Source organism: Orycteropus afer, unplaced genomic scaffold (genome assembly GCF_000298275.1).
Source record: "Orycteropus afer afer isolate SDZICR_OR568_19922 unplaced genomic scaffold, OryAfe1.0 scaffold00016, whole genome shotgun sequence".
NCBI lineage: Eukaryota > Metazoa > Chordata > Mammalia > Tubulidentata > Orycteropodidae > Orycteropus > Orycteropus afer.
This window is the reverse complement of record NW_006921603.1, coordinates 6,391,044-6,415,044: the sequence shown is the minus strand read 5'-3', so window position 1 is coordinate 6,415,044 and position 24,001 is coordinate 6,391,044. Positions and strand designations below refer to the sequence as shown.

Genomic DNA, 24,001 nt, shown 5'->3' with positions numbered 1-24,001 from the left:
CAATCCTACTTCTGTAGTGATACTGCCTCGGAAACCCAAGGAGGGGTCGCTATGAGTCAGGTTTGACTCGATGGCACATAACAACAACAACAACAACAATCAGAAGCTAGAAGGAAAGGCTGCCCTTTGATCCTAATTTCTACAGGTGAATTAGGGTGGTCTTGGTTCTCTAGTGCTGCTATGACAGAATAGCACAAGTGAGTGACTTTAAGAAACAGAAATTTGTTTTCTCACAGTTAAGGAGGCAGAAAGTCCAAAATCAAGGCTCTGACTCTAGGCAAAGGCTTTCTCTCACTGTTGGCTCAAGCAAAGGTCCTTGTCTCTTTAGCTTCTATTCATTGTCTTCTGGGCAATCTCCACATGGTGTGGCATTTATCTTTATCCCTGCTTGCTTCCCTCCTGCTTCTTAATCTCCTTTTATATTTCAAAAGAGATTAACTCAAAGCACACCCTATGCTAATAATGCCTCATTAACATAACAAATAAACCCATTGGGATTATCACCACAGGTATAGGGGTTAGGATTGTACATAGTACATAGGTATAGGGAGGCAGGGAGGACACACAATTCATTCTAAAACAGGTGAGTAGGGGGCACTGGAAGCAGCCCTGGTGGCACAGTGGTTAAGTGCTTGATTGCTAATCAGAAGGTCACTGGCTCAAACTCACCAGCCAATCCAAGGGAGGAAGATGTGGTGGTCTGCTTCTTTAAAGATTTACAGCCTTGGAAACGCTATGGGACAGTTCTATTACGTCTTATAGGGTCACTATGAGTTAGAATCCACTCTGGCAGTGGGTTTGGGTATTTGTTTGGAGGCCATTGGGCAGAGAACAAGGAGCCTGGTGGGACAGTGGTTAAAGTTCTCCGTTGCTAATTCAAAGGTTAACAGTTCAAACCTACCAGTCACTCTGGAAGAAAGATGTGGCAGTCTACTTCCATAAAAATTGGTTTGTTGTTTTGGCTTTGGGGCAGGGGACATTGTTGAGAAGGATAGAGAGCAAACTGGAGGAGCAATAGAAATTATTCTGCACATGTGTTGTTGTTGTTGTTATGTGCCATTGAGTCGGCCCCAACAACAACAACAACACATGTGCAGGATAACTTCTGTTGCTCCTCCAGTTTGCTCTCTATCCTTCTCATCCTACCCTGTAATTAAAGAAGAGCAGTCCAAATGGTCATAATGTCCAACCATGACCGTCCTGCCAGAGAAGAGAAAATTCCTCAAAAGAAAATAAGTGTGATATTGCCAAAATAAAGGGAAATGGATATGGATGCCAGTTGACCAAAACCAAAGAGTTACAAAAACATACACACATCCCACTGTGGAATTGAAATTTTCATTATGGAAGCCCTAAAGAAAACTCAAGTTTTATCAGTAGGGTTAGCAGATATAGAATGAGACCACTCAGAAAACGACATGTTTTCAGTTAATAGCCTAAAGATCATATACACTCAAAAAGAAGGGGGAAACTGTTATGGAAAATGATTAATTACAGGGCTGTTTCTTGCTGTGACTCTTGTCTATAGGTTATTTCTGAGTAATTCTCGTTCTACTCATCTTATTTTCTGACATTGTAGAAAGGGCATGTGGAGTGATGTAAAGGATACACATCTCAAGGATCACTATCTGAAAGTTCCAGTTCAGTGAGAGTGAACTCTCCTTTAACCTCAGTTCCTGACTTTGAGTTTTTTGTGGGTCATGAAATAATTGTCTGGGAGGCATCAGAGCAGCAGTGCCCATCCATTGGGGGTAGAAGGCAGATCTGTGTAGGTAGAACAGTGTTTTTAAGTGATCTTGAACCACAGTAGACCTCCTCCATCCTAAAGTTGACAGCTCACTCATTTAAATTATCAGGTTGATTTTTATGCTTGAGAAAACTACCTCCATTTGGAATTTTTCTTTAAGAAATTTTACTCCTGAAGATTTAAACATGTCTTCTAGAAACTTCAGTTTTCTAATATTGCACCTGATGAGGAAAGATTGATATTCAGTAGTTAAGTTGTTGTTGTTGTTGTTGTTATGTGCCCTCGAGTCAGCCCTGACTCATAGCGACCCCTCCTTGGGTTTCCGAGGCAGTATCACTACGGAAGTAGGATTGCCCAACCTTCCTTCCGAGGAGTGGCTGGTGGGTTTGAACTGCCAGCCTTCTGGTTAGCAGTCAAGTGCCTTAGCCACTATTAAGTTAGCTATAAGAAAAATATACACTGGTTTTACTTTTTTTTTTTTTTCCCCCTTTGACTTTTTTGTTGTTGTTGTTCATCCTTCAAAAAAGTACTTAAATCAACCTTTTGTTTTGGTCAAATAGTCAGCAAATGTAGCCCTAAACTACCTTGCACTTTCCCTTTTAGATGGGGAGGAATGACAAAGATTTCAAATACACACACACACAGACATATTATGTTGCACTTAATCCTTGCTTCATGTTTAAATGTTAATAAGCTTTTTAATGATAAAACATAGTAAAAGCATGATTCACTGATGTTACTAGGTAAACAATTTAAAAGGAAAAGGTATGAAGAATCAGGAATCCTATGTATAATATTACACCTCTTTCAATTTTGTGTTTCTAATCTTAAGTTCAGGAGATAGATAACCTAGCATGTTACAATTATGTGCGATAATATACAAAATAGGGAAAGTAGAGCACAGGAACTCTCTGACAAGTAAAGTGTGCGTGCTGTAGTGGATTTCTCATATGACATCACGCCTGTGTGCTCAAGGACCTTTTCACCTTACTCTCTAATTCTTAACTATAAACCAAATGAGTGAGGCTACCACATAGCTGAATTACGTAAACAAAACTCGCTGCCATTGAGGCGATTCAACTCATAGAGACCCCTTCTTGGGTTTCAGAGGCAATATCTCTATGGAAGTAGATTGAGCATATCTTCCTTCCGAAGAGTGGCTGGTGGGTTTGAACCGCCAGCCTTCTGGTTAGAGGTCAAATGCCTTAGGCACTATGCTACCAGAGCTCCCAAGGTAATCATATAATACTGGTATCTGTAATGATAAATGTAATCTTTTGATGCATAGTTTAAATAGTATTTGGTAACAGTTTAGAATATACTTAGTTATATTATTTGAAATTGTGTGATCTATACAATGACACGTCTGGAAAATTAACTAAATATGACCCCATTCTGAAAAATTTATTCAAAGAGTTTATTATAATTTGGAAATCATCTACTTGATGTTTATATTATGCAAACAGATTATTTAAATAGTATAATATTTTATAGGTAATTTTTAATAGCTTTCATTAACCAACAAATCACATCAGCATGGCTTTGTAGCCAAATGTAATTCCACATGCAATCTATAAAATATTGAGAAATAATGTTTTGTATAATATTTTTATTCCTCCTCATCATCATCAAGTATCATCTTCCAAAGCTTTATAATGTACAACTAAAAACTGAGTAGATTCCAACTTATAGTGACCCTTATGAGTTTCCAACATTGTAAATCTTTACAGAAGTAGATTGCCTCATCTTCCTCCCATGGAGCAGCTGGTGGTGGGTTTGAACTGCTGGCCTTCTGGTTAGCAGCCTTACCCACTTTTATAATGTACCATATCCACTGCCATCAAGTCAGTTCCTACTCACAGCAACCCCTATTGGGTTTCCAAGGCTGTAAATCTTTACAGAAGTAGATTGTCTCATCTTCCTTCCACAGAGCAGGTGATTAGTTTGAACTATCAACTTTCTGGTTAGCAGCCAAGTGCAGGAGAGCTCCTTTTATAATGTATGTTGTTGTTGTTATGTGCCGTCGAGTCAAACCCGACTCATAGCGACCCCTCCTTGGGTTTCCAAGGCAGTATCACTACAGAAGTAGGATTGCCCAACCTTCCTTCCGAGGAGTGGCTGGTGGGTTTGAACCACCAGCCGTCTGGTTAGCAGGCAAGTGTCTTAGCCACTATGCTACCAGAGCTCCCTTTATAATGTACAGTAGGTGAGAAAAAGATACGGTCCCTTATGTTAAGTGTAGTCAACTGTCAGCATGTTTAATTAATTCTTGAAAGTATAATGTCTTATTAATTAATTTAAAATAATTTACATAAACTATTTAAATCTTTATTGATTAAAATCAAGTAGGAGCTCTGGTAGCGTAATGCCTAAGGCACTTGACTACTAACCAACCAGAAGGCTGGCAGTTCAAACCCACTAACCACTCCTCAGAAGGAAGGTTGGGCAATCTACTTCCATAGAGATACTGCCTCAGAAACCCAAGGAAGGGTCGTTATGAGTCAGGTCCAACTTGGTGGCACATAACAACAACAACAGCATACATGCACACACACATAATATGCGTTTATTTATAACATAAAAGTGAAAACTTTGGCCTTGCTACAATATTTCTGATATTTTTTGTTCAATTCTGGTATTTTTTGTTCAATTCTTTACCCTTCGATCTTTCTGTAACTTGCTGCCTATGTCCCACATCCACTATACTGATTTCTTATTCAATATTGGATCTCAGTCCACCGTGAAATTGTTCTGGAGGACAAACATACATGTGGAATGTACTTCTAATAAGGTTAAGATGTAATGTGCACATTTATTTGCTTGAATTCACGCTCTTTGACAATGTGAAAACACTAGGTAGCCGCTGGGTTGCAAACGTCCAACTTTTGGACAGCTCCTACCTGCCTTTTAATGCAGGGCTTCAAACTTGTTTTGCTCTGGCCAACAAAGCAAAATGGAAACATACCAGACTTCTTAAAATTTAGGCCATTTGTCATGCTAACTAGAATGCGAAAAATTACAGGTCAAAGCCCTGGAATGGAAGATTTGGAAGAGGCATGATGAGCCCTTTCAGGAAGCTGAGACATGGGATTGGATTGCTAGTAGGACTGTGTAGAGCCCCACACATTAGAGGGATGTGGTTGGCTACTGTCTTTAAGCAAAGCACTGCCATCTTTGAAGCCTTGTTATTTAAAATTGTGTAAATTTGTCCTCAAACTATTGAGCCAACCCCTACTTGGCAACATCGTCGTCTTCATTACAGTCACCTTCACTTGCTGCACGTGTAGCTTTTAAATCGCTGAAAAGGCTTCGAGCCTTTTTTTGTGTGCTTAAGTAAGGCTAAGTAAGAATCCCATGCACCTGGTCCGGCTGATCTATGGATCTTGTTCGTAACTCAGGGACTGCCTGTATGTGTGTGTGTACACATGTGCACACACATGATTGATAGAGATATTCTGGACATAAAAAAAAAATACTGTGCCTTTGCAAAAATGCAAGAGAAGGACACCTACAACAAACAATTGTTCTAATTAGACTCTACTCTGCATTTGAATTACACCATCCTAGAAACTGATGTTCCTGCTTTTGCTCTAAGTGACCCATCTGTAAGTTTGAAGCTATTTGAATTTAATATCTTTTTTTTTCTAAAGCAGGAACTATTTCAGAGGCTTGATTTTATGTGAAAATAATTATGTTTTATTTAAAATAGATAATTAGTGCTTGGGAGCTATGATGATTGAATGTATTCTTTACTTCCCCCATAGCATCTAGTACAATCCTTTTCTAATGGTAGATTCTCAGTAAAGGGTTGATGATTAAATGAATGTACTTATTTATCTAAAGTGGTTATGTTTGTCTGCATTGCACTTAAACTATTAATTATAAACTATAATTAACTATAAATTATGAAATGTAATTGTGAATTAAGTTTTAATTATGAATTATGCTTAAATTATACTTAAGTTTTCTAATAAATAGGAGTATTTACAATAAAGTATTATTAAAATCATTATATATGAGCTTTTCTTGGGTTATCATCCAAGAAATGATATCATCAGTACAGTGAAAAAAGTAAATTGGTTCTTGAACATTCAGACAAACATTTTATTTCTTAATTTGCAGAATGGTTTCACTCCACTGTATATGGCAGCCCAGGAAAACCACCTGGAAGTTGTCAAGTTTCTTCTTGACAATGGTGCAAGCCAAAGCCTGGCCACAGAGGTAGGATGCTTGGTTTTTAATATGAGTAAGTTCTTAAGATCATAGGGTGTTTTGTTCACCTGGAATTGTAATGTTGAGAATTTGTCCCACTGATATGTTAATTACAGTTTTATATAAACGCATGTGTTCGTGAGTTTTTATGAAATACGTTAGAAAGCCTGCTTTTAACCTTTAAAGAATCTACCACTGCTTGGATCCCCTTTCTACTTTTAAATGCCTGAGTCTATCCTATACATGAGCTATTTCTTCATTATTGAACATGTTGAGAACACTTTTGTGTCCTCAAAAGTAACCATTATTATGAAATAGTTTAGTGGTTAGCATTGGCATTAAAGCTATTTTTGCCCAAATTTAAGTTGGCCTAATTTTAATGACTGAATTTGTACATTCCTAAATTTAATTACATTTAATTAATGTGTCTAAACAAACTTAAACCTGTTGATGTCAAATCAATTCCAACTCAAAGATACCCTAAAAGGCAGAGTGTCCAAGGCTGTGATCTTTACAGAAGCAGATTGTTACATCTTTGTCCCATGGAACAGATGGTAGGTCTAAACTGCTGACCTTTCTGTTAGCAGCTGAGTACTTAACTACTGTGGTACCTGGGTTCCTTAAGAAGAGTACGGTATTTTTTTTAAGTGTTAGATAAAAAAAACAAAAAAAACTCACTGCTGTCAACTTGAAAAAAAGCATATTTTAAAATAATGGGTTTTTTTTTTGAGGATCAGGTTTGCTGGTCTGATAGAGCCTGATGGAACCACTGAGACTATGGCACCTAACTGCCCTTCAGGTCTGGAATTGAACCCACTCCTGTGGCTTCCAGCCAAACAAAAGACAAGCATATGAGCTGAACATTTACATTAGGCAGATATACTCCTTGGAGAGATCAATCATGGGAGAATAGAAAAGCTGTGGATACATGGGAAGATAGCTGAGGGAGGAGTGGATAGCAGTACATTTGGTGGGAAGGACACAGGGAAGGAGGAGGGGAACTATGGGGAGGAAGTGACAAAGGACGCTGTTGCATTATGGGAAATTGTAGTCAATGTCATGAGGCAAAGTGTATGTGAGCTGCTGTATGGAAAGTGAATTTGCTCTGTAAACTTTCACTCAAATCACAGTAAAATTTAAAAAAATAATTGGGTTTTTTTTAAAAGAATTCTTTAAAAATAGTTATGTGTCATTGGTACAGTCTTAGATAGTACAGTTTATTTTTAAAATTAATCCAGATGGAAGATTGTGATCACTTATAATATAAAGAACAAATGTTGTGTATTCTTTAGTATTTCCAAACTAGTGAGTTACATCAGTAACACCACTCCTCTTTCTTGAATTCTGATGTGTTTATTGAATGTTGCAGCAAAGATGACAACAGAGGAACCATGTATAACTTCACCCACCTTTTGAGATTGTGCCTTCTGGGAAAACCACTAAATAATTTAGCAGGCAATTCACACAAAAAAGACATATAAGTGACTAAAAGATAGGGAAAGATTCTCACCCTGACTCATAATCAATGAAATGTATATTAAACAGCTAAAGAATGAGATCCAATCTTTTGCTATTTGATTTTTGAGGGAGGAGAAGAAACTAACATTCATACAATATTGGGATTGATAATTGATTGCAGAACATTTGGCAATAAATATAAAAAATTAATATTCACATATTTCTTAGCAATTCTATTTCTAGGAATTCATATTATAGATATGAATTATGCTTAAACTGGTATTTAGGTTTGCAGGAGGGTACAAAACTAGTATATGAGAATATTCATTAACATAATTAGTAATAACAATTTTTAAAACCTAGATAGAACTGAAATATGCACCAGTAAGGAACTGTTTAACAAATATTGACATATTTATATAATAAAATGCTATTTAACATTATTACACATGAAGCTGGACAATATGTACTGCTACAGGAAAAATCCAAAAACATTGTCTTCATAGGTTTGCTCTAAGGAGTTGGAGGAAGGATTGAGAATTAGAATGAGCCTTATTTTTCACTTTATATCCTTCAGTACTGTTTTGGATTTTTACCATGAAAATATATTCTTTTTATACTGCTATTCTTAAAACTAGTGAGTCGGGTCTGACTCAACAGCATATAACGACAGTTAGGAAATAAAGCAACCCATTGCCACTGAGTCCATTCTGACTCATAGTGTCCTTATGGAACAGAGTAGAATGGTCCCATAGTGTTTCAAAGGCTGTAATCTTTGTGAAAGGAGACCGCCTCATCTTTCTCCTATGGAGGGACTGGTGGGTTCAAACTGCCAACGTTTTGATTCACAGCTGAGCACTTAACCACTGTGCTGTCAGTTAAGAAATAACTACTGGTTTATATCAAAAGAACAAATATTTAGTGGCCAGAAAACAGTGCCTAGCTTCCCACCTCAGGAACAGTAGCCAATCTGAGCCCTCAGCCTTGAGTGCGAGGCACGGGGTAAATGGGGCCAGGGGTCTGGTTTTGAGATCAGAGGAAATCCACTACCATTTTTGGATAGGGATACCAAGTAATAAAAATATCTTAACTATAGCACTTTCTTCATCTGTGAAGGATAGTTAGTATTATATTTTAGATTGTGATATATGGGATAATACGTATTGCTAATATAAAAGCAAACAAATACAAGCCCAATTTACTGACAATAGGTGTGAATTTAGCTTGTAAACTAATCCACAATAACCAACCGTGTTCTCCAGTATTTTTTAAGGTCTTGAAGCCCAAAAAGAGGTATTACAACTACCTTAAAGAAAAATAATATGTGAGATCCTCAGACCACTTAGTCTGTCTTTTGGCAAAGGGTAGTATATATATATTTTTTAATTTTTACTCTTTTACATTAATTAAATTCTACATTACCTTTTTAATAGTTTTAAGGGAAAAAAAGAATAAAGAAAAGTTCTCTCTAATAACACTTCACAGCCATGTTTTCGTGAAGGTTTGTGGTATACTGATACATGACAGTTATGTGATTAATTAAAGATGTTTGAATCTTTAACTTTTTTTTCTCTTCTGTTGGATATTCATATTAAAAAATAACACACACATGCACAAAATGAGGAACAACACACTTTATTGTTCAGTGTGAGTAGACTATCCTCTAAATATGGTATTGCTTCTTCCTATTAATAATGCTGATGTAGCAACCTTTAATGTATACAGAAGTCTGTATTTCTAAAAAGGAACCCCAGTCATGGTAGTTAAAGCATTTAGCTGATAATCAAAGTCAGCAGTTCAAACCCACCAGCTGCTCTGTGGGAGTAAGGTGAGACAGTCTGCTTGAGTATAAACCTACAGCCTTCGGAACCCCATGAGGCAGTTCTACTCTGTCCTATAGGGTGGCTGTTAGTCAGAATTGACTGACTTGATGGCAGTGAATTTGGGTATTTATAACACAAACAATAGGAACCAATTGAAGTATTAATTTAATAGTGAATTTTAATAGAATTTTTAATTTACTAAATGATGTGAGATCTTCTACTTCCTTCAGTACATACTTCTTTTTTCAATAAGCTCTCCATACATCATATCCTGTATAGATGTATGGAGTCTTTGGCATGATTGTGATTTTTAAAACTTTTTATATATGCATGTGTATTTCATATCAAATCATTTCTTTATGTCTTTCTTCTTTTGCTAATTAAGATTCTGAAGCATGAGGTACATTCATTTGCTCAGTTGTTGCACAAGTAATAATTAAGTACCTATTATGTGCTGGACACTCTACCAAGCAGTGAAGATAATATCCTGAGCAACTAGGCATGGACTCCGCTTACGGAATTCAAAGCACATTTCTTTTCTGGTTTTAGTTTCTATTGAGAATAGTTGCACAAAGCACCCCAAATTATTTAAACTTGGTGTGGAAACAAAATCTGGAGCTACTAATTTTAGCTACTCACACCTTGGAGCTGGTATCTTTGTGTCTTTAACTGGTTTATGCCAGAAGCACATTCTGATCAGTGCTAATCATCTCAATTGTAGTTCATTTTTCTGGTGTAAAAAGTTGTTTCCTTCATGTATAAGCCCCATGGACTTAAAAGTTCATATCAGTGGAAAGGTAGCCATTTTGTTTTGATTCAGAATAAAGGCAAGCTGTCATTTTTACTCTTTAGATTTTGTTCAGGTTTTAAAGGTAGGATGCAAAGTTAACCCTTAATAGACGTTTTTCCTATTATCACTCTCCTTTAAAACTTGTAATTTTCCTCCTTTTTTTATATAAATAAATCCAATAAAAAGCAGAAAGAAGAAAAATTTGTTTTACTTTGCAATGACATTTTATTAATCCAGATTTTTTGTACATGCAGACAACCTACACATTTAACTTTATGAAAACAAGAGCATACTTATATAATGTTACAGAGATTGCTTTTATATAAAACATTAAATTATGACCTAAACTTCATTTCTTAAGTATAAACTTGTAAAATAATTTTGGTGAAATCTGGGTCATACCCAGCCTTTCTCTGTTTGTTTTCCCCCCACTTAAGGCTACAGAGCGTACCCTTCTGGTTACATTGGTGTGCATCCTCTTCCTCTTTCCTGTCTTAGATAGTAAATTTGAAAGAGGCAGGTAGAGCTGCAGAGAGAGAATGAAGTCATTTCACGGTGGGAAAAAGACCATGATCATGGATACCCAGGGTGAGAATTATCCTGTATTTCTGTGGCTAGTCAAGAGACTGGAAGATAGGACTTACCTGTGAGACATAAATAATATTACCCATCAGGTGCTTTGGATCAGTATTTTTCGCATTCGTGAACATAAGTGTGGTGATTTGCATTCAGTCAAATAGATGGCAGGAGCTCTTATCTGTCTTTCAGCAAGGGAAAACAATGATAAAATTAGTATTTTAGGAAGACCACAGGACATTAATATGTAGGAAACTGGATTTTTCCTTCTCCCTTACAAATAGCCTTCTATAGAAGTGGTCATCTATTTGTACCACAACAACTGCAGAAATAAAATATTATGACCAGAATAAAATAAGGTGACTTACTTGCCAATTCTCTGATAAAAATAATTTTTTAAAAGTTCTCTTAACAGGGGAAAAAAACAAACTTCTTACTTTTTTTTATGCTTTGGTGATACATATTTTGAAGATGTCTTTTGCACTGTGAGTCCACTGCATTGTATTAGCTTTAATTACCCAAAACCAAAATTCACACTTGGTTGCCCTCTTACTTGTTAATTGAATACTAAAAAAAGAAAATACCTATAGGGCCAGTCTTGACCTATCATTTTCTTTGCAGGATGGCTTCACACCATTGGCAGTAGCTTTGCAACAAGGTCATGATCAGGTAGTTTCACTCTTGCTAGAAAATGACACAAAAGGAAAAGTGCGCCTTCCAGCTCTTCATATTGCTGCGCGAAAGGATGACACGAAAGCCGCTGCCCTGCTCCTGCAGAACGACAACAATGCAGATGTGGAATCGAAGGTGAGGCCTCCGGGAAGCAGGCTTTCATACACCAAATGATGGCAGACACGCAGCCTTTAAGAAGGCCGGCTTCCCTTTTGGCAAGCTTATGCCAAACACTCAATTTCATTGAATGGAATACAGGGGTGTGTCCAAATTAACCTATTGAAGACACATCCGCTTAGCATGAAAAACTAGGAGGGACTTCAGATGTTGCCCTATGCGTGCTAAAATGGAGGCTACCTCAAAAGAAGTTGATCCATTAGGTACCCGATAGTTTCCTTTTTTAATGCATTTTTTCGGTAACATTTAAGACCCCCGCTCAAACATTAGGGTGAAAAAAATTTACAAAATAATAAGATGTGCACAAATAAACCTTTGGTCAGTATCTAAGATGACAGGCAATACACCTTGTGTTGATCAGCTGCGGAAAGCATTCCAGCAGCAAGACAGTCACAGCCCTCAGTTCCCATTGTCTTGACATGCATTACTTGAAAGTCTCTTTCAAGGAAACGTGGCATTTGGGGTAGACCATTGGGTAGCCCTTCATTCAGTCTAGCTTTCTTTCTGTGCCTATTGTGCTCCCATAAAAGCTTTCATGCTCATCACTTAGCTGCCGTGAGCTTTCTGCAATCCATGTCACCGACAGTGAACTAACCGTTCATTTTTTCCTCCTCTTTGCTTCCAAATGTGTTAACCTAGATGGTGGTGAATAGAACAACAGAGGTATATATATACATACATATGAACTGTATCTGCATCTTCACTTTCCCATTACTTAGTGCCGCTGCTTCATTTCTTTTCCCTCCTCTTTGCATCGCCTTCTGTAGGCTAGATACCTGCTTTATACCCTTGCCCCAAAAGTAGCATGTGCCAGAGGAGATAGTAGTTTGATTACCAGGGCTTTCTGCAGCTGAACCTGGTGTTTAAAGGGAAGCACGAGGGATCTGCGAAACTTAAAGAGTATTGCTGTAGAATTGCTGAGATGAAGAGCTTTGAGACAGATGCTTATCAGCTCCACCTAAAGCTGCAGACAACCCTGTCATTCTACTCGTCCAAGACTGATTCTTTAGGGTTCTGCATGACACTTACCCTCAGTGGTGTCAGCAAAAGGAAAGTTATCTCAGAGCATTACCCAGTGACCCACCCTTCAGTAATGTTGTCAGTGATACAGCTAGCATGGCTAAGAGGCTTGCTAACAACTTATAGAAATGCATCTAGTTCCTATAAGATTTCAGTCTGGGGACTAAGTGAATTGCTGCATGTTTTAGCATTTTGTTAAGGAAGTAAAATGACCTTGGTATGCATAATCCAGAAAAATGTGTTATTGAATAAACATTTGCTAATGAAGAGATCAACTAATGGATTCTTCATGGAATGCAGTTGCCCGTGGGGCAAGACTGATTTTGTTAATAGTATCTCTTCCAAAATAAGTTTACTTTTATCATTAAAAATGACCTTTACTGGTGATTAATTTGAAACTATATTGAATGTATAACACCACGTGAATTTTGACACAGTTTCAGTGGTCGATTCTTTCAGCAATAAAGAATAAAGGGGTTGTTGTACTAATAAAGCTTTCCTTGATCTATAAAGATTTTCCTTGTTGTCCCTATTTTAATTTTTCAGAACATTGACTTCTATGTAGTTCTGCTACTAGATTACTAAAATTGCTAGATTACTTCTCCACCCTTCTTGGCTCCTCCCTGGCACTTCCTCCGCATTTTAGTTTGGGCTTAATTAGGAACCTGTGAGCAATTGGCACTGATCGAAAACTAGTACAGAATGGAATGTGGACCTTAGCATATTTTGCTTCCTCATTTTTATTTGGGCAGGGTTATGATATTAACCTGCCAGACATGGGTCCAGCAGGAATCACTTGAATGTCTGTTGTGTTCTCTTTACAGAGTGGCTTCACTCCGCTACACATAGCTGCTCACTATGGAAACATCAATGTAGCCACGTTGCTGTTAAACCGAGCGGCTGCTGTGGACTTCACTGCAAGGGTAAGAATGCTGCAATATGGAATGCCTTTAAAACATTTGAAATGATTCGTTAGTGTCCTTTTCTAACATAAGGAAGAGTTTGAAACAGATGTCCTCCAAGAGTCCTTCCAGTGAGTAAAAAGTGATAAGTTTCTATTTATGATAGTGGGTTTTATCTGGTGGCTTTGTGTGTGTGTGTGCTTTGACACAAGTGTACCTATTTACTAACAAAAAGTAAACCAAGCTCATCGAGGGAGGGAGTGATAAATATGTAAGTGTATAGCATATTAGAATATAGGATTCAAGTCATCATGGCTGGGAACTGTAAACTATTCCCCAAGCTGAAATTTCTAAGCCTCTTAGGAAAAGATCAGGTGATATGGTTCTGTAGAGAACAGAGTCTTGAGCTTATTGAAGGAAATGTGCTGACATATCTAGATGAGGCCCAAATATCAATAACCAAATAATAGATACCACCTTTTGCCTTTATCCTCTGTCCACTGCAAAGTTTCATAATGAGTAACAAAGTTCTGTAACATGAGCAAGCTCGTGTTTATTCATGGACAAGGGAGTTACAGCACCACGTCTACCCCTGGATGGCACATTGCGCATCCAAACAGAGTGAGATTGCTGTGAACATAAAAACTGATTCTAGTGCAAGGCATGATCCTTAGAGATTTCTTTGTCAGAAGGAGAAACGCAGTCAGAAGCAGGATGGGGAATAGTGGCTAAGAATGTTGGCGTGAGATTCAGACTCCCTGGGTTCAAGTTTTGGTTCCAACCTTTAGTCTTTGTCCATCAGGTTTTTTCATTATAAGTTCAAATAATAAAAATAATGTGATCATAATAAAATAAGATCACCATGCTCTCACTGGGCCACTTTGAGAATTAGAAGAGATGATGCATGTAAAGGACTTAGCACAGCATCTGACATTTTGTCATCATCAATAGCACCAGTAGCATTTACTTTTTGCTAAAACTTCATTTGTTAGAAGAGAAAGGAAACTAGATTGAGTAGAAGCAGTAGCAGCCTGAGTGGCACAAATGGGTGTTTGGCTACTAGCCAAAAGGTTGACAGTTCAAACCCACCTGGAGATGCCTGGGAAGACAGGTCTGGCTGGCTGCTTCCAAAAGGTCACAGCCTTGAAGCAGTAATACTCTGCACACATGGGGTCGCCATGAGTCAGAGTGACTTGGCAGCAGCTAACAAAACCAAGACACTAGCAGTAGTGCTTACAGCAGTAAAAGCAGTGCCATTTCTGAAGTACTGATCTGAGGGGCAGATGCCAGGCTAAGCATTTTTATCTCATTTTCTTCTAACATCAAAAAAAAAAAAAAAGTGTTGTTTAGCCTTGTTTTACAGAAGAGGAAAGTGAGGAGTAAAGATAAGAAGTAGTTCATCCAGGAACACAGTGCTAGTAGGTTGGAAGGGGCAAGATTCAAGCCTGGCAGCTGTTAACCAGTCCAATAGTCTGTCCTCCTTAGACAACTTAAAGGTTTCATTTTTCTTTTCCTCTTATACTTCATTAGTCCTATAAAAATTCATGAGTTCAAATTGTACTAATATAAAGGCTCTTTCCTGTCTTACTGCCATCAGCTTGCTAAAAGTCTTCAACAGTCTAAATGACACAAGAGAGCCAGTCAGATCAGTTTGCTCTACTGCAGTGTTCTTGTATTAACTACATCCTGAGGATTCCATGGCATAGCAGTCCGAAGCCTGGTTTGACATTTTGAAGGACAAAGTTAAACACTTCTTTAAGCCATGTGTAAACTTGACTTATGTTTATGGCACGTCAGTGCTAAAACTGAAGTTCATTCCTTTAGGATATATTTCTGTGGTTCTATTTCTTTAATTCATAGTATAATAAAAACCTCAAGTCATGTCTTCTAATTAGGACTTCTGGAAAATTTATGCTAGGGTATGGTTTGAAGTTTGTTTATGGGCCATTGTTCAGAAATTTCCTGATGGTGCTGAAAATAAGAAGACTGGGGAAATACTTAAGCAATTTAAGATGACAAATTACAGTATTATCAGCAGGGAAGAATTGTCCGATAAACCAGATAAGCACAGGCTTATTTGTGATCTGTAGTAAAAAATTGTATATGGGTTTCACCACATTACTGAGCTATAGTGAGCAACTTCACAGGTTTTTACTACAAAAACATGTGAAACTATTTACTACAAATGAGTAAGCACAAGTAAGCCTGTGCTTAATTTTCCAACGGTACTCCACCCCTATTAAGGATTGTTAATCTGAAAAGAAGCTTTGATTCTGTAGGAAGGTGCTGTGGGGTTGGGGGAGAGGCAGATGCCAGCCATACCTGGAAGTAGAATCTTTGTTGTGAAAAAATGAGAAATTATTCACTGCAGAGGAGGAAACAAACACAAGTAAGCTGTGCTTACCTTGCTTATTGGGCAGTCTGACTGATAATCAAACTCCTAGCAACTGCAAAGTATGTATTTATATTTAAAAATGAATGTGGTAATTACAACAAGGCTTACTTATTGATTAAAGATCAGTGGAGACCTCAGACCCATGTTGCTAATCTTGTTCAAGTTACTATACGTCATTGAAAATAATCACCGTACTTTGTTTAAAATGTGTTAACATTCAGATTTTTCACTGGTTTAGAAAGGGATTTCCCTCAGTGCTGCTTAATTAATGAGAAAGGTGCTCTGGTGGTGCAGTGTCTCAGGCATTTGACTGCTAACTGAAAGGATGGTGGTTCAAACTCACCAGCCACTCCATGGAAGGAAAACAGGGCAATCTACTTGCATAAAGAGGTACTGCCTCAGAAACCCAATGGGGGTTGCTATGAGTTGGCATTGATTCAATGGCAGTGGGTTTGGTTTTTTTCTCTTATTTTGGTTAATAGCATTAGGGGTTTCTGAGCTGAAGGCTGTGGTGGAGGTTGATTATACTTATAGGAGGCCTGTGTTGTTGCTTATACCTGGATAATCTCTTTGCACTTGATGATTGATGGCTTGCTTTAGGGTGTCTGAGAAGATCAGGTTTTCATAAAGTAAAATTGTGGCGACAGTTAGCTTCCGTAAGAAATCCATTTTAGGTGACAAATGTCTAGTAATTTTCATTACATAATAATCCAGCCTTTCTAGTTTTGTGCTACAGAAACCTCCCCCCGCCCCCAGCTGCCCAGTGGGGCCTTCCTAGGTCACGGTTCTCTCAGGATGTAGCAGAAATAGCAGATAGGAGTAGATGCCAGGAGCACAGATGGGATTAAATTTTACCTGGTTAGATCAATAAAGGGAAGATCATTAAGCCTCATTTGCTAAGCACTGGCTACAAATCGTAACCATAAATCATATACTTCAGGAACCAGGTTTGACTAGAGATACTGATTACCATGTTAAGGTAAATTCAAAACAACAGCAACCTTTATCTTATGGGGCTGTGATTTTGATTTCCTGGCTGTGTCAGAGTACAGTAGAGAATGAAGGATTTAGAATATTGAAGAAAGGCAGATGCAGTCTTGCGGTTCCCAGTAGACCTATGGACTCGGCATGACCCCCAGAGTTAGGCAACTTGCTAACAAAGACAGCTGGGGAATAAGAGCAAGAACAATATTTCCAGAATCATTTCCTGCATGCAGGAGGTGTTCATTTCCAAGGCAGATAAGAGACAGCAGCAAACGTGGTGTGACTAATGGGAGTACATGATGGAACGGATTGCTTTCTATGCTGCTTTGCAGTGCTAGCTAATTTATGCAGCAGTAAAGCAGATTCCAGCTAGTGGTGAATGTTACAGCCCCACGTATCAATTATGGCAACTGATTTATAGTACATTCTTACCTGTTTTATTAACACCTTTCCCTAGATTTATATTATGATGTCAATTTTGGTTTTCACAGTATGATTCTGCTATGTACATGTAAGATACACTGCCTGACATCTTCAGTATTTCCTCTTGGATTATCCATGGAGACCTATTCAGCCTCCTGGGTCTACTGCAGGGAGTTAATGCAGTAGCTGCTGAATGCTGAATGCAGCCTCAGCGGTCTCCACTCTTGGAATTGAGTCTGCTGAGATGGTGTTGACACTGTCTGAATTTATTCATGACCTGTGCTCTCTTAGCAAATCAGACTAGCTCTCTTGGGGAAAAGGATATAACTAAGACATACTAGAGCTACTACTGATCATCATTCCAATAAGAAGTATTTATGCATTGCAGTTACTAAAGGTCACATTATATTGTATGGATGCCTATAGAGTTCCTTTTATTGATTGAAAAGAATAGATTAATACTTTGCTGGCTAAGAGTTATTTCATCAACTGTAATAGACCACCTTACTTAATCTTCACTCTTGTCATTGACCTTGCTCATGTAAATTATTATCCAACTTCCCATTTTGAAAAATTAATTGAATAAAGTGTCTTTATGCTAGTCTTGTTACTTAGTGATTTTTATTTTTTGTTCTCTGAAAAGATTAGGCATTTGTGTGTTTAGAATTTGTATCTTTCTTGTTTCCAAAAGGTATAAATCCTTTAAGTACACAAAGTAAGACATGTGAGGATAAAACAAAGTAAAGATTACCAGATCACTAGAGGGATTCAGTGAATAAAACTTGAGGATTTAAAAAAAAAACTGGAGGATTCATTTAGGCCTTGAGGAATCTGAGAGGTGAAATATAAAGGGAAGCTTGGGTTATATAGTTTTCATGTTTTGGAAAGGAAATCTTATAGTCAGCTACAGAGACAACTTTTTTTTTTTTTTTGTGAAACACCTCACACATGATTTCTCTCATGTGACTATTTATATTAAGAAAAATGAATTATGTAGTTGAAAAATCTAAGAAGGCCCATTGCCGTGGAAGCTGTGATCTATGTACTTAGTGTTGTAATGTTCTCATTGTGCATGATAGAACATGGTGTGTGTCTCAGTGATGTGTTAACATGTACATAGAACTGCCTTTCTCAAATATTAGATATTTTAAACAAGAGCAGGAGCCATAGTTGCTAGACCATAGGACCATAGAACCAAGAGTTAGATCATAGATGAATTTCAACTGCATTATAGGAAAGTTTACTTTATTTACTTCATTTTATTTTTTTGTTAAAGTGAAAGCAGTGCTTTTAGGTACTATAACTACTAAATTTGCTGGGGGAGACAGGAGTAAAAGAGTCCAGTTTACTTTCTGCCCAAACAGAAGGCCAACGTAATTCAGCATGTGCATGGGCAAAACAATGCCCTTGGATAAACATTATCCAGAGATTTTTTTTTTTTTTTTTTAATTCTAAATCAAATTCAACTTAGCAAATATTTAAAGAGTAACTACTGTGTCCTAAACCCTGGAGATCCAGGCTTCAGTAACCTACTGTCCTTACTTTACTAATTTGTTCAGGCCTCAAAGTGCCTGTTACAGAATAAATGCTCTGCAAGTATTCATTGCCTTCTGTTCTTCCACAGGTGAAATTAATAGTAATAACGGTTTAAAAAGTTATAATTTATTAAGTATTTACTAAGTGACAGCATCTTTGTTAATAGTTTTACAGAGTATCTCAGCAGTCTTGTGAAGACTAACCCACTGCCATCGAGTCAATTCAGCTTCACAGTGACCCCCCATAGGGTTTCCAAGGCTGTAAAACTTTATGGAACCAGACTGCCTTGTCTTTCTCCTATGGAGTGGCTGGTAGATTTGAACCACTAACCTTTTGGTTAGCAGCCTAGTGCCTTAACCACAGCAACATGAGAGCTCGTTATGAAGACTAAAGTAAAGGTATTATAAATACATTTATAGCAACTTTCCACATCCTCTTCTTCACCTCATTTTCAAGGCTTTGAATTCCTCCAGGTCAGACCTATGCTGTATTTACACATTTTGTAATCCCTAGCACATAGCCCAACATCTGGGACTAGGAAGGACTCAATATGTATTTATTGACTTCAAGAATCTGTAAACAACTTCTACCCTCCTTGCCTACTATTGCTGGGCTCCCAGCATCTATGTAAGATTGCTTTGCTCAAGCTCCAGTCCTCTCCCCTGCCTATCAAAATTCCCATTACTTAATGAACCTCACCTGGTGTCATGGAATTGCTTCACAAACTGAGACCAGCTGCATTAAGGGAGATGGAAAATCCATAGGATTCTAATAGTGGAGCTTTAGCCCACTGCACCAAAGCTAAGTGTTGAATGTAAGATGCAAGGCCAAGTTTATTTGCGCAAATGGATTGAGAATAATGTAGACTCAACAGCATTAAAGACAAAGATGTCTTTAAAAATGGTTACTAATGGACTTCACAAACCCCAGCCTCCATGACCCTGAGTCAGGAACTAGATGGTGCCCAGCTACCACTGCTGACCACTCTGAAAGGGATCGTAATAGGAGGTCCTGGATAGACTGGGAGAAAATATGGAACAAAATTCAAAATCATAAAAATGACCAGACTTACTAGTCCCATAGAGACTGCTACCAGCATGCAAAACCATGGCTCTTGGACATCCTTTAAGCCTGAAACCAAACTCATTTGTGGCTCAGCTTTCAGCCAAATAGGACTGTAACGTGAACAGTAACACCAGGGAGGTATGCACTCCTCAGAACAACCAAGCATGCGAGATGAAAAGGGTAACATTTGCCCAAGGATAAAGGCCGGAAAGCAGGAAGAGACAGGAGAGAAGAACAAATGGAAGCAGTAAACACAGGGAGGAAGTCAGAAGAGTGCTGTTATATTCTAGGGATTGCAATCAATGTCATGAATCAAAATGTGTTTGAGTTGTTGAATGGAAAACCATTCCATTCATTACAAGTTTACAGAAACCCAAATCTTGAACCCAAATTGCAATAAAAAGTTTTTTTTAAAAAAAATGGGTTACATATGACCTTCTGATTGAAAATGGGGATTTGGGAGCCATGTGGTCTGCATCACCATATTCTTGTTGCTGTGGTGTTACTAATATATGAGGAGCAAACCGGGAAAAAAGTCATAGGGCAGAGTGAAAAGATACAGCTTTTATCTAGAATTTACTTTTGTAAGCGTGCCATGTATACTCATTCCTGACTTTTCTGTTTAATTTCCTGAAACCTTCATCAAAGATGAATCTCCTTTATACTTAAATATTTTTTAAAAATCTTAAATCCATTGGTAGATTTGGACGGATGGTGGTTAACATTTTCCTGTGAAAGTTCATTTGCTATCTGTGGATTTTCCTATGTGAAGAGATGAAATTTCTAAGTGGCCACCACATAGAATGAAGAGAAACACCCTCAGAAACATTCTTGGATCCCTGGGCTGTCAGTGGTAACTGATGTGGCCCAGGGAAATTCCTTCATCACCCACCATGCAGTTCTATTAACCCCCAAATGAAAGCAATGTCAGTCCCCGACAGGCCCTTGCCTTTTGCTCAAGCACCTTGTCTCACAGTGATTCAGGTGGTTGTCAGTCTCCCTTCTCTCTTCACAGTAGACAGTAGGCATAGTTTGATGGCCAAGTAAACGATATTGAAATCAGATGTCCAGGACCCCACTGTGACCCTGCAAGTTAAGTCTTTATCCTCTTAAGCAAATTATTTGTGCTTGTTTCATCATTTATAAAACGGTCAAATAATAGTATCTAATGAATAGCCTCATTGTGAGGACTGGATGAAATAACCTATGCTGTTGTTCTGTGCCCTCGAGTTGGACCCAACTCATAGTGACCCCTCCTTGGGTTTCCGAGGCAGTATTACTATGGAAGTAGATTGCCCCATCTTCATTCCAAGGAGTGACTGGTGGGTTTGAACCACCAGCCTTCTGGTTAGCAGTCAAGTGCCTTAGGCACTATGCTACCAGAGCTCCCAAATCTCTTAGCATGATTCCTAACATGGCCAGTGCTCTTGGCACATGTGTGTTAGTTATTAGTATTGTTTCTACTTTCATCTGGAAAGAGTTCCAGTCATTGTAAGCTATGTTCACCTAGAAAGGCAAGTGGCCTTATGTCAGCACTCCAGAGCACTTTTGGAGGTAGTCAGAGAGGTTGCTTCCCAGAATAAATGTTTGAATTGTGGTAGATTGTTTGCAGTAGTGTTTGTCAGCATGAGAAGATCCCACTTTACGAAACTATTTATATGGAATTGTTTGAGACAGTAAGAAGACTTCATGAAAAAGTCTGAGAAATTAGAAGGTACATATTCTTCTTTCTCTCCTTTTTTTTCTCTGAATATGTGCCCTGCTTCCTACAGTGCTGCTCTAGAACTGCTGCTCTAAGAGCAGTTTTAAATGACCCCAATAAATCCTATTTTAAAATTCTGTGGAATAAAATTCTACCAAAGTAGGAGCTGGCAGGGTTCTATTCATTCATTTGTGTTTTGAAAGGGAATTATTCATGAGCTGTAGAGTTTTCATTTTCTCCAGTGAGTGCAATGAGAGGTGATGGGCCGCTGTGCCTCACTGACCCTCTGCTATAGGTTCCGGCACATTGTCCACACTCATTATCGTTAAATGGTGCACCTGGATCAACTCAGATTCCTCCTGGTGCCCTATTGAGTGCTCCATCGTCTTCAGTGGCAATGTGAAAATGTCACTGTTCTTCCTCTAGCAGTTTGAAGACTATGCAGGAAGGGCACAGGAGCACCTAGAGGAAAGAGGACTTGGTGGTAGTGGTGGTGCTTAATTGATGCTTGGAGAAGAAACCAAGGAGTTGGTGAGCCCTTTTGGCCATCTGTATGCTCGTTTACTGGCTGTCTACCAAATCAAAGCAGGAGGGTCCAAGAAAACAAGTTAAGGTAGGAGATTAGCATGAACTAGCATAGTTGGAAAAATTTTTAAAGCTAGGCTGTGATGGAAATAGAAGGATTACAGTCAACTTGGAAAAATGTTTCCTCAAAGCATGGCAGTTGATGAACAGTTGCACATGTAAAATGAGATTGGAGAGGAGGAGGACATTTAAGGGAGGAGGCCCAGGCATGCCTGCCTGGAATGAGGACACTGGACTCGATCCTGCAAGGAGTCCTTGCAGGCTGTTAACAGAGTAGTGGAGTGGTAGCAGTGGCATTGAAGATGCATTATGACATTTTGCCCATGACTCATCTATCAGTTTGTCCTACCGTGGTAGCTTGCATGTTGTTATAAGACTAGAGGCTATGCCACCGGTATTTCAAATACCAGTAGGGTCATCCATGCTGGACAGGTTTCAGCCTAGCTTCCAGGATAAGACAGAAGAAGGAAGGGTCCATCCACTTCTCAAAGAATTGGCCAGTGAAAACCTTATGAATAGCAGTGACACACTGTCTGATATATTACTGGAAAACTTTATGAATACCCCTGAAACGTTTTCCAATATAGTGTCAAAAGGTGAGCCCCTGAGGTGAGAAAGCACTTGAAATACAACTGGAGAAGAGCTGCTTGCTCAACGTAGAGTCAATCTTAATGACATGGATGGACTAAAGCTTTCGGGACCCCCATTTGCAGATGTGACACGACTCAAAATGTTTCAGGATTTACCTGGAAATACAATGCTGTCAGTGATAGGATAATATTCATATGCTTATAAGGAAGACTAGTTAATACTACTGTTCAAATTTATGCACCAAGAATCAGAATCAAAGATGAGGAAATTGGAGGTTTTTACTACCTTCTGCAGTCTGAAATTGACCAAACATGCAATCAAGATGTATTGATTATTGTGGTGGTTAAGTTTGTGTGTTGACTTGGCTGGGCCTGGTTGAGTGGCTGGGCAGCTGGATGTAGTATTCCCCATGATGAGACTGGTAATAAACTCCATGGTGAAATCTACTGTGAGCAGCTAAGTAGTTGCCTTTGGGTATGTGGTCTGCTTCCCATATATAAGAAACAACATTGAGACTGGTCTCTAGCTTATGGCATGCTAGAACCCTACATGTTGCCTTGTTTTTGCTCAGCAGCCTGCCATGCTCTGCCAGCCTTGGAACTTTCAATGGACTGGAATTAATGGCCTGCCATGTGATTTGGTAACATCGGGACTGTGCCTTTTTACTTGTCAACCTTGGCCTTGTCAGCCTCAGCAGCTAGTAGCTGTCTGAGTGAAGAAAAGCCTCTAGCTTCAGTGGGCCAGGAGCAAGAGGCAGAGCCAAAGCCCAAGGCTGAGGGGCTTTGATTCAGCCCCTGGAGCCTGGCACTTTGAACTTGGACTTAGTCTCCAAATTGTAAGAATAAACTGCTATTTGTTAAGGCCGTCGTATTTGTGGTATGTTCCTGTCACAGTGGCACTAGGTAAGCATAACAATTACCACTGGTGATTGGAATGCAGAAGTTGGAAACAAAGAAGAATCACCAGTAGCTGGGAAATATGGCCTTGGTGGAATGCAGAAGTTGGAAACAAAGAAGAATCACCAGTAGCTGGGAAATATGGCCTTGGTGATAGAAATGATGCTGGAGATCGCTTGATAGAATTTTGCAACACCAAGAACTTACTCGTTGCAAATACCTTTTTTCAACAATGTAAACAGTGGCTATATACATGGACCTCGCCAGATGGAATACACAGGAATCAGACTGACTACATCTGTGGATAGAGGTGATGGAGAAGCCAAAACAAGGCCAGGAGCTGACTGTGGAACAGACCATCAACTGCTCATACACAAGTTCAAGTTGAAGCTCAGGACAATTAATACAAATCTATTAAGCCAAAATAGGACCTTGATTATATCCCAA

General features: G+C 38.6%; 1 protein-coding gene across 1 annotated transcript in view; it reads left to right on the top strand.

Annotated features, from left to right (window-relative positions):
* The window catches only part of ANK3 (ankyrin 3), a 382,716-nt gene that overhangs the window by 145,292 nt on the left and 213,423 nt on the right, over positions 1-24,001 (top strand). Inside the window, exons 5-7 of the mRNA XM_042783328.1 lie at positions 5,870-5,968; positions 11,228-11,413; positions 13,300-13,398. Of these exons, the coding sequence (XP_042639262.1) occupies positions 5,870-5,968; positions 11,228-11,413; positions 13,300-13,398 (384 nt within the window). The remainder of the gene's footprint in view (positions 1-5,869; positions 5,969-11,227; positions 11,414-13,299; positions 13,399-24,001) is intronic.